Genomic DNA, 20,790 nt, shown 5'->3' with positions numbered 1-20,790 from the left:
GTCGATGTTTCATTAAGTTAGGCCCACCACACCTCAAGAAAGCTTATCAGTGAGTTCCAGGGTCCTGGAGTTACCCCCTGCATGCAGCCACCAAGCAACTGTATGACTTTGAACCGAGAGATTAGCTTAGCCCTACTACTAACTACTAAAACCACTTAACTAACCTTACCTTTAGCATGCTCTCCAGTTAGCATGTTTCCTCCTTAGCCACTCACTTGCTCACTCTGCTGCCAGGGACATGTTGTTTACTGCGAACCTCTGTTGTCTTTCACAAATGCCCAGCTCGCACAGGAGGGCAATGGTGGATTTTGCCTAATTCCACAGTAACTGACCTCCACCGGCCGCATGTGGGCGCTCCAGCCTCGCCGGTCAGCTTCTGCTGCCATGTCTGCATATCTAGCTCTCTTGCAATCATTAACCTCTTTAACTCTGGCTTCTCACGGGGCAGTAAGCTCTATAAAACACACTACCTTCTCTACTTCTGACCACAACAGTAAGTCGGGTGCTCACTATCTGTGTGGCCTTTTCTCCGTACAAACATAATATGCTTATTCTCCTCAAATAAGGAATTTACTTATCCTGTCCTTATCCTCAATTGGAGCACATGTTTGTGACGCCAGGTATATCGCCCTTGAGAGAGACTAACCCTGCAACCTGTCAGAATGTGACATACACTAGAACACAGTGGGCAGGCAGCATCCTTCCCTAACCACTGGTTTACAAAATTCTACCTTTAACAACTGAAATACTTCTAGATTTACTCGCCTTCACGTTCATCCTAGTCCACTGTAGGTTGCTGTTGAACTTATCCAGCAGTCTGCTAGTACATGGAGCAGTTAACGTCCCAGTTGTCATGGCATCCATTCCCTGCAGCTTTTCACCATCTACCACCCATTTCGAGGCCTTAATAATGACCTACATTGCCACTGTAAAAGCTAGTTGAGAGATTGTACACCCTGCCATGATGCCTGCCCCCGGCTGTTGCCATACTGTAGCGTACTCTGCCGTGGTAAAGCCCCACTGACCTTTCCTCCTCACATTTCAGTCAAAATGAAGACATGACAACTGTAAGTCTGAACACTTCTCCCTTTTTATTGTCTTCCACAAAGCGTTACCAGAAAGTAGATGAACAGAGTGCGAGCAGGTCACAGGTTACAAGAAATACAGCTCCCGTCATCAGATCAGTCACATCTGGATCATCTGGCAGCTTTTCATTTCTTTACATCAAGTCTGAACCCAAATCAACACCACCTGACACTACCACCTTAATTAAAACAACTAGTCCTCTGACTAAATGCAATAAAACCACATGAACAGGAAGATTATTTTGCATATTTTTGATGAGCATGAAAGGAATTTTTTCTTACTTTGCTGAATAAACACATTTGTAGAAACAATTAAATGATTTTAACACACACCTCACAAACACAGCTTAATAATAACGAGACAACAGGAGGACAGGTTCTTTTAAAATTCAGAGTTTTCACTGTAAGAAAAAAACACCATAAGCAGGCTCATCCTGTTTATCTCTAACTGATGTGTTTCGTTAGTAAAATCTTCACTGGGAGTTTATCCTCAGTTCCAATGAATGGAAACATCCTCTCAGTGAAAGTGTGTGTGATGGTGTGTATGTGTGTGTTAGTATCAAGTTCAGAGAAGGACAGATTTCCTCTGTTCCAGTCCAGATTCACTCTGATCCTCTGGAGCTTCTTCTCTATTGGGAGAACAGTGGGAAGAGCTGATGGTGAATATGTTGAGTATTTATCTTCACTGAAGATGATTCCCCACAATCCAGACTCTATGTCTCTCTTCCGCTGGACAGACTCTGCTGACACACCCAGTAACCATCCTGTGTTATCTCCAACCTCAACATCCCAGCTGTGAGTCCCTGAGTTAAAGCCCTCAGAGCCCAGGACAGACCAGTAACGATCAAACCTCTCTGGATTATCAGGAAGTTGTCGGTCATCTCCTCCGCTTACACTGGTCAGATCTTCAGAGAGGATCAGTGTTGGATGAGCAGTGTTTGGATCCAGAATGACAGGAGTGTAGGAGACCAGGTCCTTCATGTTGTTCCAGATGTTGAAGGCCAGGTTGCCCAGATGTTTGGCCTGGTCTATCAGAGCTCCTGAGGGCAGCTGTGGATCATCCAGCAGGGGGCAGCGCTGGACTCTTTCCACTGCAGCCTTGTAGTTGTTGAGGAATGAGACGTCTTCAGCTCTCAGCTCCTCCTCTGTGGCTCTGACTGTGTCTGAAAGAGCTGCTATCTCTCTGCTCAGAGCCTCCATCTTCTCCTTCATCATCTGACTCTTCTGCTCCTCTTCCTCCCTCAGTGCAGCCATCCTGGCCTCCTCTTCCTCTGCTAGAAACTGGTGAAGCTTCTTGAACTGCTCCTTAATCTGCCTCTCTGTGTGTTGGGCCTGGACCTTGATGTGTTTTTCTGTTGCATCAAACTTCACTTTAACTCGTTCATAAACCTTTAACTTCTCCTTTAAGGGCTCCAGAGTTTCCTGAAGGTTCTTTTTGTGCTGTCGTGCAGCTTCATCGATGGGTCTGAATCTGTGGTTGGAGTGTTTTTCTGAATCTCTGCAGACGAGACACACTGGCTGCTGATGGTCCAGACAGAAGAGTCTGAGTTTCTCAGAGTGCAGACTGCAGAGAGCCTCTTGAGATCTCTGATCTCTCTCCTGTAAGAAGGACTCACACAAGTTCCTCAACGCCAAGTTTAAAGGTGGATCATCTCTTGAAGATCTTTTCTTACAAACTGGACACTGGTGTAATGGATTCTGTCTCCACCAGTTCTTCAGACAGACTTTACAGAAGCTGTGGCTACATGACAGAAGAACAGGATCTCTGAAGACCTCTTTACAGACCGGACAGCAGAAACCCTCCTCTGATCTGGAAGCCATTTAGTCTCTGAGTGAAGCTGGAACACAGCAGACACAAAATCCAGTCAGTCATGGCTCTACAGAGCTGCTCAGTTTGATTTTTCTTTTCTTTCTTTTTTTGCTGCATTTGTCACTCAAACTAGAAGACTACTACTATATGCAGCACAACTACTGAAACAGTGGAAAATGTCTAGGCTATCCCTAGGTTAGTAACTAGCATTGTCAGTGTAGTTGTTATACCCTAGACTAGCAACTAACCTTCCGAGAGTAGTTACTTCTAGATATCATCTTGCATTTCTTGGCTAGCCATTAAACCCTGTTAGCTTGCAACTTGCATTCCTTTGTTAGTTACCACAATCCCTAGCTTAGAAACCTGAAAATCTTAGAATCATGATGTTTTCCAAGAATTTCTCTTCAAAGTTGTTCCTAGATGGAGGTCATAGATATATATAAACACTAGATGCCGCCTCCGCTTTTGGATTACCATGAGCTGGATGACTGAGAACTTTCACATACATATTGGGAGGCTACAGCTCTGAGACTAATAATAATAATAATTAATTGAATTTATATAGTGCTTTTTAAGAACCCAAAGATCTCTGCTTACAGAGAAACAGGGTAAAGACATACAGGACAGAGTGGTGGAGTGCAGTACTGGGCAGGATGGGTACTAACGAAAAGGACAAGACATCGGTTAAGGGTAGGGGAGGTCTAGGCTTAGGAGAAGAGGTATGTTTTCAAACGGGACTTGAATGTGCGATGCGGCGGAGGTGGAAGTAGGAGGTCTTGACGACGGAGCAGACATAAGGATCAAAGGAGAGGGTGGGGTCCAGGATGACACCGAGATTGCGTACCGGGGGGAGGGAGTGATGGTCGAGGTGTCGATGGTGAGTGAGATGGCTCTGATATTGTTGAGGGTGGATTTGGTGCCTATGAGGAGGAGCATAGTTTTATCACAGTTGAGTTTGAGGAAGTTGTGGGTCAGCCATGATTTTATTGTAGAGATGCAGGTTTAGATGTGGGAGAGGGGAGGGTTTTGGGTGGATTTGGTGCTGATGTAGATCTGAGTGTCATCAGCGTAACAGTGGAAGTCCAGGTTGAGTTTGCAGATGATGTTACCAAGGGGGAAGAGGTAGCAGATGAAGAGGAGGGGTCAGAGGACAGCCTTGAGGGACCCCCTGATTGACTGGAGAGAGGGAGGAGGTGTGGCCAGAGAGGGAGACGAACTGTTGCCTGTTAGTGAGGTAGGAGGTGAGCCAGTCGAGTGCAGTGCCCTCAACATCGAGATGGCGCAGCCTTTGAAGGAGGATGGGGTGGTTCACAGTGTCAAAGGCTGCGTTGAGGTCTAGAAGTAACAGGATGTTGAGGGTCTGCAGAGGTGAGGAGATCGTTTATGACTTTGACAAGGGTGGCTTCAGTGCTGTGAAGTGGGTGGAATCCAGACTGGAGGGGTTCGTAGAGGTTGTTGGACTGGAGATGTACACTACACAGATGAACTACATCTGTCCCAGTCATCAAGGCCTCCTCCAGCTTTCCCTCAGGCTGATCTGGAGGTTTCAGGCTGGTTTTTGTGAAGCGTCTTGAGACGATTTGTATTGTTATTGGCGCTATATAAATAAAACTGAATCGAATCGAATCGAATTGAATTGAATTGATGAGTGTGTAGTTGGGCGGCGATGATGCGTTCCAGGGTTTTGGAGAGGAACGGGAGGTAGGAGATAGTTAAAGAGGTTGACTGGGTCCAGGTCCATATATATATATACTGTATATATATACACACAAGATAGGACACAGAAGATATAGAAGAAGAGACTTGTCCCTGGCTCCTAGTGACTGACGTGCCGGTGAACTGTTTTGTTTGTATGTTTTTTAAGAGATGTTAGAGTATCATAGCAAATGTTTTATATATTTTCTAAATAAATTAATTTGCAAATAATTTACTCTGTGTGCTGACTGACAGACTGCTCCCCAGTAGATATGCAAAAAGAGATGCAATATTTTATGACGCAACAGATTTCCAGCCCATTTAAAAAAGCTAAAGATATTCCACAAAGAAGTCATACTGGTTTTATCTTGGTTCAAGTTTAATGCCCCTACTAGAATGCTCTTCCACTGAGGTTTGGTGAGTACCTCCAGAATGCTTGTGTAATGTACAAGACAGTAAAGAAGGATGACACAAGGATTTTCTATTATTATACATGTAGCACAATAATAATAATTGGCTCATGATGTAATAAAATCATGAGCTGATTCACGAGTCCGAGCTGGACTCAACCCTGACCTTCTCACTGGGAGGTATCAGTGTTAACCACCAAGCTGCGTGCCACCCAAATAATGATAATGCAACACTTTTTCACAGTATTAACCATCATTACATTATGAGCTGTTATTACATTATGGGCAGCACCAGTAAGGCATTAATTACATTATGCACAAAACCGTTACATAATGCTCTCATGATTATATTGCATTTAAGAGCCATTATTACATTATCAACTTTTATTACATTTAAGTGTGCAACATGTACAGAGTCCACATGTGACCAAAGGAACCATTCACACATTATAATTAAACATTAGAATCTGTCTCCGCACACATCCCAGTTGTTATCACCACTTGTTATCAGATCTCAGCTAGGTCTACTTTCAAATGAACATCATCTGGAATGGATTTATAAACCATATAAGATTTATAATTTCAATCTTCATTTTTAGTTAATGCATTGTTTCACTTAGGTTGTTAAACTGGTTTCAACATTATTTCAGTATTATTAGGTATTAGGTATTTTGGATTAAATTCACAACAAATTCAAATCAGAAACATGCTGTGGTTTGTAGGTGTTGGCGTTAACTGTAATAATACCGGTCAAAATACAGTTTTAGGGGCGGTGTTTCGCTCACCCAGTAGAGTGTCTGTCCCATGTGTTGAGGCTATAGTCCTCTCTGCAGGCGGCCCCGGATCATGTCCCGCATCAGGCACCCCTCCCTGCGTCGCATAATTATTCCACTCCCTTATTTTTCATGACACACCAGACAACAAAGAATGCAGGAAGGGCCATCCCTTCATGGCGACAGTTTTTATATTTTCACTTTGAGTATTTTTTTGTCAGAAGCTGGTTTATTTAAAATATTTCAGTGCTGTAGTATAGTGATATTCCCTCCTGTAACTGTTTAACTCCCAGCTGTATAATGAAGGTAAATCTTACCGTACATTCGTCCTTGTCCTCTGAACTGTTTTCAGGAACTGCTTTCTGGTTGATGGTTGTAGTCAGTTTAGATAAAGCTTGGGGTGGAGCTTTCTCAGGAGACCAGTGTGTTTTATTCCGAATGCACAGATCAGAACAGAGTTGTAGGGGCTTGTCATGTCTTGTCCTGTTGAAACACACACTGAGCGCAGACGTTGGACATCAGTATGGATTATTGTTTTACTTTAAGGTGCACACTTTATAAAATGAAGTAAATAATATATGATTGTAAATACATGAAACTTAAAGGATAGTAGTATCTTGAACTCAGTCAAACACGTGTTTAGTATCTGTGTGAGTAACTAGAAGCAATAAATCCTCTTGCAAAACGTTCCTGAGATAGGTTGGCTTCATCATTAAAGTACTACTACAGATTTTAAACAATAGATTTTCAGCTGTTTCACTCATATTAGTTATTTTGCTTGAAAACATTAAATAATATCTCCTCAATCTCCCAACACTTCCATTCTTTCAAGGGTGACCGGAGTTTTTGTTTGCTTTGATTTTATAATCATATAATTTTTTCAGTAATGTAAGCATGGAAAAATAACTCAAAGATAAAAGTTGTCTGTGATGTGCACATGATTTGCAACATTTTAAAACAAATCAAAACATATAAATTAGGAATATAGAAGTATAACCTCATTCGTTAAAGAAATGCAGGTGGAAAACACAGCAGAGACTACTTTACCCTCTTCAAACCTGTTGCTTTGTCCTTTCAGTGGTACCATTCTCTTTTTCTACAGTACCACCTCTCTGTATAAGGTCATACTGAGATGATGGCACATGGTCCAAAGCTGGGTGAATAAAAACATGTGAGATGAGATATTACAGCATTCCCAAGAAACTCATCATTTGTTTCCTTTCTCTTTCATATCTTTTTCTCTTTCTTTTCTCTGTTTTAGGTTGGGTTGTCACAACGTGCTGTATCAAAAAGTACTTTCCCCTTGGGATCAATAAAGTATAATAATAAAATAATAATAAATATAATAATAAAAAAATAATAAAATAAATTCTGATTCTGAATATGCTTGAGATCACATGTATCAAAAAGCCTCAATTTCTAATTTGCAGTTTACATTGTGTAGTGCACAAATGTCATCTTATTCTAACACACATTATGGTTAATGTGTGTTATACAACCCTTATGTAGGCTGCTCTAAATGGATTACTTTCTTTCAGTAATTTTTTGTTTGTTTGTTTTGTTTGTTTGTTGTTTGTGTCGCAGGTTGCTTATTTTTTGTTGTTACTGTTAGATAAAAGTTTTGGTAAAAATTCTAACAAAATCATGGTATACCTTTGCTATGTTTACACGTGCCCACTAGCTGATCAGTGCAGGTTAAAGTTCATGAGTTGTATTACAATTGGATTGTAGTGTCCTTTTTCAGTTCGGGTTACGGGTAACTGCAGTACTCTTAATCTTGTTATACATTAAGGTTACTCTTAGGTTATGTGAACATATTCCCGTAATGTCCAGTCCTGTCACTGAAACATTTCAGAGAGATACAAGATTTCTAGATTCAAGAATAATTTATTGTCATTATGTGTGTGCACAACACAATTTTCAATGGTAGCTCCTGGCTAAAATATCACTATAAATAAAATATAGTGTACAGGTATATATTTATAAGTAAGTGCAGTTCTTAACACCAACACCACTCCTGTCCTGTGCCCTGCAGCTCCCACACACTGTCATACTGAGGCAGAGGACGGGTTCTACTGTGGTTCAACACACTCCAGCTTCGCAGGCCAAGTCAGGTCAGATGTGATGTGATGTGGATGCCCAGGAATTTGATGTTGTTGACATGCTTGACCACCTCCCCTTGTATGAGGACTGGAGTGTGTGGTCTGTCCTCTTAGACTTTGTGACAAATACTTGATCGTGCTGTTTTATTATTTCTTTACCATTTTCACTTTTGTTCCATAAGATGCAGACATTGACTATCCCGTGTCTTTAAGTTTAAAATTAGTTTATTTTAAATTTGCATTGAGTTCCTTACCTTACCCAGCATGTGTTCCAGGGAACAAAAGGAGGAAATGTCGGTTCACTTCCTGTTTTTAAAGTCTTGGTGACTTTGTCAAGGAGGTTGCCAGACTCAGCCATGACAACTTTCCACTTACCTATTGTTTCAGAGGAGAGGGAACGTACCATCCTTATGGTATTTCCCAATTGGATGCTGGTTAGGTGCTGATGGACAGCACTATTTAAACAGTGGCTTGACAACCCTCGAGGAGGAAAGAGCTATGGTGTACCTGGGAACATGTTAATTTAATTTATGTTGCTATACGTGTAGTTTGTTTCATTTAAGCTGTGTTAACTGTTCATTTTTGTACATTGTACAATGGTTTCACGTGTATCATGAAGACACTTGTAAATAAACACACCTGAGGATGGAAACAAGTTGAGTCTACCTCCTAAATCCCTACTACTCCGGTCACGCTACACCACAGACCTCCTGTAGTCCACAATGACCTCCCTGGTCTTACAGATGTTCAGAACCAGGTTGTTGTCTGAGCAGAACTCTGTTAGGTGCTGGATGTCCTGTCTGTTTGAGATCAGACCCACCACTGCGGTCTCATCAGCAAACATCACAATTGTGTGATGGATCGCACAACAGTCACATGTGAACAGTGTAAAGAGAATCGGGCTGAGTTCAGCACCAGTGTGGGTGATGTACTGTCCCAAATTCTCATCACCTGAGGTCTGCTGGTAAGACCCTGATCCAGAGTCACATGGGAATGGACAGTCCCGATCATGAAGCTTCAGTGTCAGCTTGTCCAGGATGACAGAGTTAAAGACTGAACTGAAGTTGATGAAAAGCGTCCTCACGTAGTAATAATAAAATGCTCAGGGTGGGACAGATGAGTGTAGAGCTATAGAGACTGCATCTTCTGTTGATCCCTCTGTAGGTGAACTGGTAGCTGTCCACATCAACAGGGATGACATCCTTGATGTGTTTTTCAGCATTTCATGATTACTGGGGTCATAGCAACCAAGTGGTAATCACTGAGGCAGGTGACAGCTGATCTTTTAGGTACCAGTACAATGATGGAGGACGTGAGGCAGATACGAACTATGGTCAGCTGTGGTGACAGGTTCATAATGTACAGAAAAACTCCACTGGTGAAAAACCAGTGAGCTGGCCAGATCCTGCCGCTTTGTTGATATCAATCCTCCTCAGGATGGAGCTACCTTGGTGAAGCTACAGGATAAGTGGCATGGGACAGATTCCCCTGTATTTTCTTTAAATTGGTTAAAATGGCAGCTGGTCTCCAAACCGTATTTAAACTAACACCAAAGACCGTGATTTCACAGACAGCTATCGCAGCAGTGGGTGTTCCTCCTTACATTTGTGTCGGAATGAAGCGTGACGGCTGCAAGTCTGAACATTTTTTCCTTTATATAGATGGTATGCACGTGACGTCAAAGCAAGCAGAAGCCTCCATGGTTACGGCCAGTAATAGATTAACATGGAGATAAGCTAGATTTGAATCACTGGCTTTAATAGTGTCTAAACTGTAAAAGTGGTAACCCTTTCTTTTACAGTCCCCTAAAAGAAATAAATTATAAGGTAACTAACAATGGTAAAATGATGGTAACTACAGAGTAAATACTAACTAATTGCCTTGAAATATCTCAACTATTACTAAAAAAAACAACTCTGCATTAATGGGTAATACTACAGGCATTATGAAGGTAACTACAGTAAAATAATAACACAATTACTATGTAAAAGGAGAGAAATTACAACCCATTTACCTGATAGTATAATTCAGTATCTCACCTGTCTATCTAGTTACCTAGTTATTGGGTTGGTATTAACTTTGCTCATTCATTTATCATGCCTGATTTTATTTAGTACTTAGCTGCAAATATGCCTTCAGGGTCCTCTTGTTAATTAAACTTTCTGTAGTGTTACCAGGTAAAACATGTCTACTTACCAAGTAAAAAAGATGAAAGTGTGCTGTAAAAAAAAGCATGACTTCTTTCCACAGTATTACCAGTTTCTTAGACATGTTTTACCTGGTAACACTACAGAAAATACATGGTAATATTGAGTACTAACAATATGTAATATGTTGTTACTAATAAATAAAAGTTTCACGTTTTTGTACCCTTTGCATGATTTTATTTTTTTCTCTTCCTTTTGTATAATAGGTTTCATAACATATTCATTTGTTCTCTATTATCCAGACCTTTGATGTTATGTGATCTGTCACAACAGGATACCAGCTGTATAATGGGCATGTTACTTATGCACATGCCCACTAGCTCATCCTCAACCATCAGTGCAGGTCAAAGTTCATGAGTTGTATTGCAACTGGATTGCAGTGTCCCTTTTCAGTTCGAGTTACGGGTAACTGCAGTACTGCAGTCCCTGTATTTTCTTTAAAGTGGTTACAATGGCAGCTGGTCTCCAACCCATAGTTAAACCAGCACCAAAGGAAGTCATTTCACAGATAGACAGTGATGACAACATTGACTTTTCCTCCTCACATTTCAGTCGGAATGAAGAAACGATGACTGCAAGCCCTTTTTTATTGTCTTACACACATTATCAGAAAGTAGTTGAACAGAATGACAGCAGGTCATAGGTTACATGAGATACAGCTCACATCATCAGATCAGTCACATCTGGATCATCTGGCAGCTTTTCATTTCTAAATAGACAAACATTATGGTCTAAAGACAACAACTTGACATTAATTCTGAAAACTAAAAAGAATCAAATCTGATTAAAAGTAAAAAAATAAATAAATAAATAAAAAAAAATCACTTCAAGATTATTTTTCATATATTTGATTAAATGCAGATTTTTTTTTTAAATGTACGTCTTCTATAAAAACACTTAACACCAAAAAGATTAAACTCTATGAAAGGTCACCCCATGCATTTGTGAATTTGAATTAAGAATTCCAAATGAAAAATCCTAAATCAGCCATTAAAAAACATAAAATGCATTGGTTCCATAAAAATACATAACAAAATGTATTGTATTGGGTCATTTTGGTACCAGTGATCTCCTAATGATGGCCATCCTTCTTATTGAAACACATTTTTCTGATGCTGTGCTTTGTGTCTATATACCATCTTTTTGAGACCGTAAAGATGATGAATTGACTATAAGAATATGTTTGACCAAATGAATGAAGTGAGACTAGCTCGTCACTTTGGTGGCAGCTAATGGGGATTCCTGAATGAATATGGAAACATCCTTTTAGTGAAAGTGTGTGTGAAGGTGTCTCCTCCTCTCACACTGGTCAGATCTTCAGACAGGATCAGATCTGGATGAGCAGTGTTTGGATCCAGAATGACAGGAGTGTAGGAGACCAGGTCCTTCATGTTGTTCCAGATGTTGAAGGCCAGGTTGCCCAGATGTTTGGCCTGGTCTATCACAGCTCCTGAGGGCAGCTGTGGAGCATCCAGCAGGGGGCAGCGCTGGACTCTTTCCACTGCAGCCTTGTAGTTGTTGAGGAATGAGACGTCTTCAGCTCTCAGCTCCTCCTCTGTGGCTCTGACTGTGTCTGAAAGAGCTGCTATCTCTCTGCTCAGAGCCTCCATCTTCTCCTTCATCATCTGACTCTTCTGCACCTCTTCCTCCCTCAGTGCAGCCATCCTGGCCTCCTCTTCCTCTGCTAGAAACTGGTGAAGCTTCTTGAACTGCTCCTTAATCTGCCTCTCTGTGTCTCGGGCCTGGACCTTGATGTGTTTCTCTGTTTCATCACACTTCACTTTAACTTCTTCATAAACCTTTAACTTCTCCTTTAAGGGCTCCAGAGTTTCCTGAAGGTTCTTCTTGTGCTGTGGTGCAGCTTCATCGATGGGTCTGAATCTGTGGTTGGAGTGTTTTTCTGAATCTCTGCAGACGACACACACTGGCTGCTGATGTTCCAGACAGAAGAGTCTGAGTTTCTCAGAGTGCAGACTGCAGAGAGCCTCTGGAGATCTCTGATCTCTCTCCTGTAAGAAGGACTCACACAGGTTCCTCAGCACCAAGTTTAAAGGTGGATCATCTCTTGAAGATCTTCTCTTACAAACTGGACACTGGTGTAATGGATTCTGTCTCCACCAGTTCTTCAGACAGACTTTACAGAAGCTGTGGCTGCATGACAGAAGAACAGGATCTCTGAAGACCTCCTGACAGACCGGACAGCAGAGATCCTCCTCTGATCTGGAAGCCATTTAGTCTCTGAGTGAAGCTGGAACACAGCAGACACAAAGTCCAGTCAGTCACGGTTTCACTGCAGAGCCTTCTGTTTTTTTGTTTTGTTTGTTTGTTTGTTTGTTTTGTTTTTTTGTTTTCTTCTGGAGGGGTGTGGTGGTGGTGGTGGTGATTTTTGTAGTAGTTTTGTAGAAAGCCTATCTAGTCAAATCAGTCAACCACAGGGTGCCTCATTTAATTATTATCTATCAGGTAAATCTTTCTTCCTAAGTCAGGGGTAGGTTGACAATAAGTGGCATCAGAATGCTGTCTCCTTCTAAAGTGCACACTTTATAAAATGAGGTAAGCAATACATAAAGGTCAATTGTTACGACCTGGCTCAAGAGGTACAACATAAAAGTGAAGACATATGACCGAGTTGCTGAACTGGGAACAAAGGGTAAAAATTGGAGAGTCAGCAGCTTGAAGCAGCAGTGTTGTAGTTTCCACTTTTCTCTCCTGTAGCTGGACTCACTCAGAGGAAGGTGTTAGTCTGGTCTGAAGCTGAATCTGATCGTCTGTGTCTCTCTTTAGTCACACAATAATAAACTGGTTCCATGTTTGTCTGAGGTGAATCAGGTGAGGGGGCGGAGCTTAACTAGAACTCCTCTGATAAATGTAGTTGGACCTGTTATTCATAGGGAGTGTTTCACTCTATCAGGTTTAATCTTTCTAGAAGCGTCAGCTGGATGCGTTTCACCATCAGGCATCAGTTTAATTTACTACCCTCTTGATTCAAAATTGTCCATGTCCAAAAACCCAAAACTGCTATAAAAGCTTATATCTCTTAAACAACTTTAACCCTTTACAAAAAAAACAACAAATCCATAATTTTAAATGCCAGTTTCATTACTTACTATATGATTGTGATAGGTAGAGCCCCCCCCCCTCTCTGCCTGTTCGGTGACACCCCCTAAAATCAGTGATTCCCAACAGGTGAGGCGTCCTGGTTCTATTTAAATGTAGCTGCAGTGGTAGATTCTCGCCTCACGCTCTCCTGACCCTGCATCTGCTCCACGATGACAATATCCAGTCAAGGTATGCTCTTTGTTTTTTTCTGTTGAACATCCTTCTGTCACATGCACTTAGTGCTTCCCTTGTTTCTGTATAGGTGAACACTGACCATTGAAGGGGACTAATCATCGTACTCCCTCCCCCGGCTGTGCAGCGCTCGTCATGCGTAGATGTATAATGTTCAACCCTCAGGAGCAGAAATGATGACGGCTCCTGTTGCTCTGGCTGAGCTTTAGTCACTGCTGTTTTTGCCCATTTTAAAAACATATTTTTGTGTATTATTAGTTACCTCATTTCATTTAGTGTTTTGATTATAAATTGTGTTAAGGGAGATTTGTTGTCTCTCCAGGTCAGTTAGTTGATTTAGTTTTCTTTGTTCCTTTCTTCTTGTTTCCTTTTCATAAATTTACTTTGAGTTAATTTTATTCTGGGGTTTGTTCAGCGCCAGCACAGGCGGGCTGGTCATAGACGTGCAGGTGGTGGCTCCATGGGGGGAGGGTTTCCTCATTTGTTTTATTTGCATGTTTAATGTTTGTTGTGCCCTAATTTGTGTCTTTTGTTTGGATATATATATATATAGACAAAGATTATCTAAAATATTGTTTTGAATGTAATTTTAGTTTATGTGTAGCATCGGATTTAAGGTATTATTGTAAGCAGACAAAAAATCTCATTGACTTCCATTATAACCACATTTTTAGTCTCTCAGACACGACACAATATTAACTTTAATTTTGCAGTACTAGGTTTTGTTTTCAAAGAAAAATGGTCAACCTTTCAGGACGGATGACTGACTCAAGGAAATGGATAACTCACAGATAACTGTACATTATTATTTGATGTTATAGACCATAATCTGCTCATTGGTAAACTAAAGTCCATCATATTTATGAAGCGTTGTCTCACATGGGATTATTACAATGGCAGCTGGTCTCACTCTAAATTATTGGACTGTGGAGTCCCGCAAGGGACTCTCCTGGGACCACTCCTACACACCATATTCACAAACAACTTATCAGGTTTGTGTAAAGCAAGTGTACAGATGTATGCCGACGATTACACATTGTGTTACGCTGCAAAAACTGTCAATTAGACGATGTTTTATCACTTAAATATGGTTTTTGATTGGATAAAATGGAATAAGTTGGTTCTGAATATCTAAACAACTCAGTTATCTTGGGATCAAGTCAGAAACTGTCGTCTACACCCAAAACTAGTTTGAGCTTGTCTGGGGAACCAATCGAACAGGTAAATAAAGTACAATTACTGGGCACAATATTTGACAGCCAGCTGTCATGGGTAGAACACATGGTGCCATAGTGAAGAAGGTGGGTAGTGGGATCTCCATGGTGAGGAAATGTCTTTTATTATGTCCCGAGATACATTGTGGGACAAATGGCTGAATCTTAATTTGATGTCATCTAGATTATTGTGCACCTGTATCGTGCTCTGCATCCAAAGGTCAAGTGAACAAATCTCACTGTCGAGTCTAATGGTTAATGGTAAAGAATAAAAGGCTGGTTTTCAACACGGTTACATTTTTCAGGAATTGTCAGATGCAGTCAGGTTCTTCAAAGAGGACCGTTGTTGGAATAACTCCCCACTGAACATTCGTAAATTGAATATGGTAAAGTGTCTTTCAAGTACCAACTAATAATGCACATACTGTTCAAGTTTATTTACTGTAACAATGAACTTACCCATAAATGGTATAATGATGTCTACAATGTTTTACTGCTTTTAGATTATCATTGTTAAGTGAACTGTGATCGTGATTGTCATGTATTTCATGTATTGTTGTTTTTTTGTGTGGACCCCAGTGAGACTAACTCGTCACTTTGGTGGCAGCTAATGGGGATTCCTTTAAACAATTAAACACTTTTTAGCATTTAAAACTAAAATCAGCCATTGATGCTATTTCATTAGTTTTTCTTTCATTGCTTTTGTTATTGAGCTTAGCAAGATATCTTAAGGTGTGAGTGTATTCATGAAGATGAATACTGTAACTCCCTCCAAGCACAGGTGTTCATTCTACTGGTTTTATTGAAGCTTTGCCTCAATCCACCGTGGAAACTTAACGGCATTGATGATGAGCTAACTTAGAATAAACAGTGTGCAGAGCATGTGAAATAAAGAGCATTTTAACGAACGACACAATAAGAACAAAATCTAGTTAGTCGCTGAGAATGCACCAAGCACATCTTAAAGCTTCTTTTGATGTCTTCAAGCCCAAATAGACAAATCACCAGAGCATAAAAAGACTGTGTCCTTCTAGCTTGCTTCCTGTCTTACTTTACAGCAACTTAACGAGGCCCTTTCAAAATAAAATACTACTGCTACTAAATAAAATAGTGCATGAGAATAACTGTAACCTCTCAATTATGACAATGAATTAGATGGAAAAGTGAATTAGATAAATTATCTAAATAATATGAGTGCGACAACAGTTACAAATATGTTCTGCTCTGTGGAAAAGAGTCACACAACAACAACGACACTGATCAGCAAACAGACACACAATCCCTATTGTTATTGAGCTAAGCTCAATAACAAAAGCAGCACAAAAGAAGCACAAAACAGCTGCAAAGACAAAACAAACAAAACTGTTTAAAGCAAAGAGACAAAAAGGAGCAAAAAACAGATACAAACAATGAAAAAAAGAACAATGGGACATAAAATTAACACAAACTAACCAAAATAAAATGAATAATTAACTTAATTAACAATGCGGTTCAGTGAATGTGCTAAACTAATAAAGTGATAAAGAAATGAACATTAATATTAACTGCAGAGGTCACAGTCTTCTGTTGTGTCTCTTTGTGAACAGCAGGTGGCGCTAAAGTATCAGTGAGAAGTTACTTCTTCAGATCGAGTCAACACAACAAACTTCACTTCAACAGCACAAGAGATTTTAGTCGTAGTCACTGATACTTTTAGAGAGCTCATTTTATTTTGAACAAAAGTAAAAGACGTAACTATCCTCTTTGTCTCCTGGTCCTCATCCTCTTGGTACTTTTTCACCCAGTTGGTTAATATAACTAATTTTCTTCTTTATTTTTTGATCCATTGTGTTAATGTACCGGTCTCCATGAGTCAAATATGTCCCTGTTAAATTAGATATCCTGATAAAACTAAACTGAGACCTGGAGCTGTGTGTTTCTGATCTTTGATCTTTCTCAGTCATCCTGTCAGAATTTATTCTCATGTCACAATATTTTATTAAACCCTAAAAAAACTGACCTCAAATGTACCTGATCTAGTTTTTATTGTCTTCTGGCTCCTTTAGAGTCTGTCCTCATGATTCTACATCAACTACGAACCACATGGAGAATGGACTCATGGAATCTGAACCTTTAGTCTCCATTTAGTGGTTTAATGGTGCTACTACAGATAATAGACACATTATCGATCTTGTAGTCAAAGGTAGCTTAGCATTGATATGTAGCATGTAGCCTTGGTGGCTGTTAGCTTGCATTGTTGTAGCATGTAGCCTGGGGTGTAGTTAGCATTGATATGTAGCATGTAGCCTTGGTGGCTGTTAGCTTAGCATTGATATTATGTATCATCCAACGTGAAGGAAATTTGGGTTCTTTGGTTTGATCCTAATGTCCAGATGGAGAGTGGACCTGGTTCTGTTTTACTAGAACCTTTGGAGAACATGTGAGCTGTGTGATGTTTCTAGGAACTCTGGGTCCAGGTCTAGTCCAGGTCTGGTCCAGGTGTTGATGGATGAGTTCAGAATGATGTTATTACTATCAGGGTGGTTTCTAGTCTCTGATCTAGAAGATGTTTTAGTTCATCACTAATTAATCAGACACAGTGGTTCTAAGGTCTGACCCACAGAGACCAGGATCCATAGAGACCAGGGTCCATAGAGACCAGGGTCCACAGAGACCAGGGTCCATAGAGACCAGCCCACTACATTCCGCACACAGATACTTTACCAACTCGCCCCGTTGATGTGCATATAAACACACAAGCCCTTAATAACAGTAATATACTGAACAATATCCCTTTATACTCTGGAGCCTTGAATAAAATAAATGACGACTACACCCTATGTTGCTGACCTGCTTTTAAAATTAAAGTTAGTTTAATAATGGAACATTTTAGTATTAAATGTGTCTGTATGTGACTCACTGTGGCCACAAGGGTGCAGTATTTAGGTTCTGTTTGCACGGTTTTAGGCAGAACAACAGGTGTTTTAAACTGTTCTGTAAATATTCACCTTGTTCTAACAAATGGCAACACCACCCAAAGAGGAACAGTATTCCACACTGTTTATTTTAACACTCACTGAGTCAAAGAACGCGGTCAAGAACCAGCGTGGGTGGGAGTCCTGGGCCTCTGTAGCCCGTCATAGGGCCACTGGGCCTCTAATGTGTCTGCAGGCTGCATTATTGACTGGCCCACCGGGAAAAGTCCCGGTACTCCCTATGGCCAATCCACCCCTGATAGAGACCAGGGTCCACAGAGACCGGGGTCCACGGAGACCGGGGTCCACAGAGACCAGGGTCCAGGATTCTGGAGATAGTCTTGGTTCATAAACTGGTTCCTATTGATGACGTCTGTGAAGAAACGCTCGTGTCAAACACTTTTTGCAGAAGTGAAACTCTTATATTCTATATATATAAACTCGTTTAGTTTTAATCTGAGTAATCGTTATCCTTTATATTCCACTTCCTTTTCTCTGTTCCCCACATACGGCCGCTTCTCTCTTACTCTGAATACGTGAGAAAAGTCCTGTTCACTTCTCAGTTCCTGTTCGTGCCCCATTCATTTATTGGCTCGATGACTCGTGACCTTTGAGGCTTTCTCATAATCGTGAAGTGACATAGGCGTCTTTGTCTTTAACTTCTCGTCTCGCTGGCATCATGAGACCTTCCTAAATGTCATTTCAGATATGAGCATGTTCACTCTGGCTTCAGGCCTTTCGTCAGCTTTCTCTTTCAGTTTTCCCCCGTTTCACATGCCAGTCACTCATTTACTGGCCACAGAACATTTTTAGAAAATTATAAAAACCTCCAGAGAAACAAATATGAGTGTAATTAATATTTGTGAATCTGTTTCCTCCTCTTTCACCGTTCAGCTTGTTTATAACTAACACCAACGTGTGTTTAAAGGAAGGTCATGAGTCTAATGTTTAGTCTGGGTTCATATAAAAGACACTAAATTACTTTAAACAGATGCTGCAAAAAGACACAAATCACCACAAAAAGAAACAAAATCACCATCAAGAGGTAAAACACAACAGCAACGAGCTTCAGTTTCGCTGTAAAGACAAGGAAATGATACAAAGCGGCTGAACAACAACTAAAAGGAGACACACAGAATCAAATCACTACGAAAAGACACAAAATAACTCAAATAGGTAAAAAAAATTATTTCATTCAGTTTCAGCCACAACATTATGACCACTAGCTTTTGAAGCGTCTTTGTGATAATTCCGTGTTCTGCTGGGAAACATTTGGACCTTTTACCTCTTTCGTATCAGAAATACGGGTTTGACTCACCTTTGATGGTCTTTCATACACCAGACGTCCTGCTGTCAGAGTCATGTGCCTGTTTTTCCTTCCTCTCATACGCCACCACAACGTCACAGCATCATCATCACACATTTGAGTAGGTAAACAATGAGCAGCACAGTGTGTTTCTTTAACGCTTTTAGTTTGTTGATGACCTGAAGAATGAACCGGTCAAACCCCGGCTCCTTCTAAAGGCTGAGATCAGAATAAATCACTGTGTCCTGCACAGAGTCCGATATCTGACACCAAATCTCTTCTCCACTGATCTCACAGTCTTACTCCATGACTGATGAGGAAACGTGTGGGATATCGCTGTACAACCTGTACACACAGTCGCACATGCATTTCCTGAACATGAGCAGGACTAATTCACCCATGAGCTTCCATTAACAACTGTGTAACAACACATTTCATTGGTTTGATTGAAAAAATGATATAAGGGGTCATAATGTTGTGGCTGATCAATGTAATAAACGCACGCATCCTAAAATCACTACAAAGAGACACTAAGATCGTTTCCTGTACATTGTTTATTTCTCTCATTTCTTTTTTTTTTTTTTTTTTGTATATAGCTGCTGGAAATAAAGTTTCCCTGAGGGACTCGTCCCAAAGGGAAAAATAAAGTTGAGTCTAAAACGTCGTCCTTTCTATTTTCAGCCACTGTTCCATGACAGTGTAATAAAGACGGTTTAAGTTTATAGTATCAATCCTCTGGAAACTCACACTTCCTGTTTCAGGAACAAACAACACACCTGCAGCCATGTGTTCGCTTCAGGCTGAGTTATTTATGTCACAGCTGCTCTGACACTTCATTTCCTTCCATGCTCTGTAACTTCTACATGTTTTATCCTGGGATTTTCCAAATGAGTTTGTGTGTGTTATCTCTTATCTCTCATCTGTAAACGTGTGATTTGTTTGTCGTCTGAATGGAAAGGTGAAATCTGAAAGAGCAGAACATCCCCACGAACACGAGTCACATTCAAAACGCTTTGGGAAACTTCCAGAGACTCACAAACACCTGACACCTTTATTTTATTTATTTTATTTTATTTTATTTTATTTAATGTAGATCATTAATACCAGGATCGATCAGGGTTCCTGCATTTTTTATTTGTATTTATTTGTCTACTTTGCTTATTTATCTGTGGCAGTGAAAGATAAATAACTAAATGTTTCGTAATAAATAAATATCGTTAAACTGTCTCAGAAACTGTCTGCACTTCCTCCCACTACTGTTGGATATGTAGAATAAGTCATTTTCAGTTTATGTTCATTTTTATTTTTCATAACTAAACTAAACTAAACTAAACTAAACTAAACTAAACTAAACTAAACTAAAATAAACTAGAACAAGAACTAACAGTAAAAGTACAACTAAAGTACAAGTGGCGCAGTTTATGAATGTAGGAATGATAATAAAAGGTGTTAAAGTATAATTTAGATCAGCCTCTGTTACACATTGAGAACAACATGACGTAAAAAAAACAACCAAAAAGAAAAAAAACATGGAGAGGAAAACACGTCTGTGACTTATGCAACAGGTTTTATTATCCAGGGAGGGAGAGGAGTGAGCTGAGCGTTAGTTCTGGAAAGAGAAAGGAGGGAGGCAGAAAGTGAAAGGGGAAAAAGAAAGGAGGGAGGGACGGGGAAAGTTTACCGGAAGATGTCGTCACTCGAAGAATTTCCATGAAGCTGCAAAAAGCCCCAGAGGAGCAGCTTCCTCTTTTACTGCAACACACGTCAGAAAGAAAAAAGAGAAGATTCCTGTAGGATTTTACTGGTGTCAGTTTATTTATCTCTCGTTGTCATAGTTTTCTCTTTACTTTATGCAGCTGAGCTCCTGTTTCCAGCACTTTCCCCTGTGGACGATTAAAATCAGTTCTTATCAGAATCAGATTTCATTGAGGGAAACGTTTCAA

General features: G+C 40.3%; 2 protein-coding genes across 2 annotated transcripts in view; one reads left to right on the top strand and one right to left on the bottom strand.

The window, feature by feature from the left end:
* The window catches only part of LOC125006460 (nuclear factor 7, ovary-like), a 1,183,669-nt gene that overhangs the window by 362,875 nt on the left and 800,004 nt on the right, over positions 1–20,790 (top strand). The window lies entirely within an intron of this gene.
* Positions 1,079–12,313, bottom strand: LOC125006364. Its single transcript, XM_047582322.1, has 4 exons — positions 11,396–12,313; positions 4,005–4,255; positions 3,629–3,815; positions 1,079–2,906 (listed from the first exon to the last, which is right to left on the bottom strand). Exons 1-4 carry the CDS (start codon positions 12,311–12,313, stop codon positions 1,530–1,532), a joined length of 2,733 nt encoding a protein of 910 aa, XP_047438278.1. The 3' UTR covers positions 1,079–1,529.

This window comes from Mugil cephalus, chromosome 4 (assembly GCF_022458985.1).
Source record: "Mugil cephalus isolate CIBA_MC_2020 chromosome 4, CIBA_Mcephalus_1.1, whole genome shotgun sequence".
In the NCBI taxonomy this organism is placed as follows: domain Eukaryota; kingdom Metazoa; phylum Chordata; class Actinopteri; order Mugiliformes; family Mugilidae; genus Mugil; species Mugil cephalus.
The sequence above is the reverse complement of the archived record's forward strand: the minus strand, read 5'-3'. Positions and strand labels throughout refer to the sequence as shown.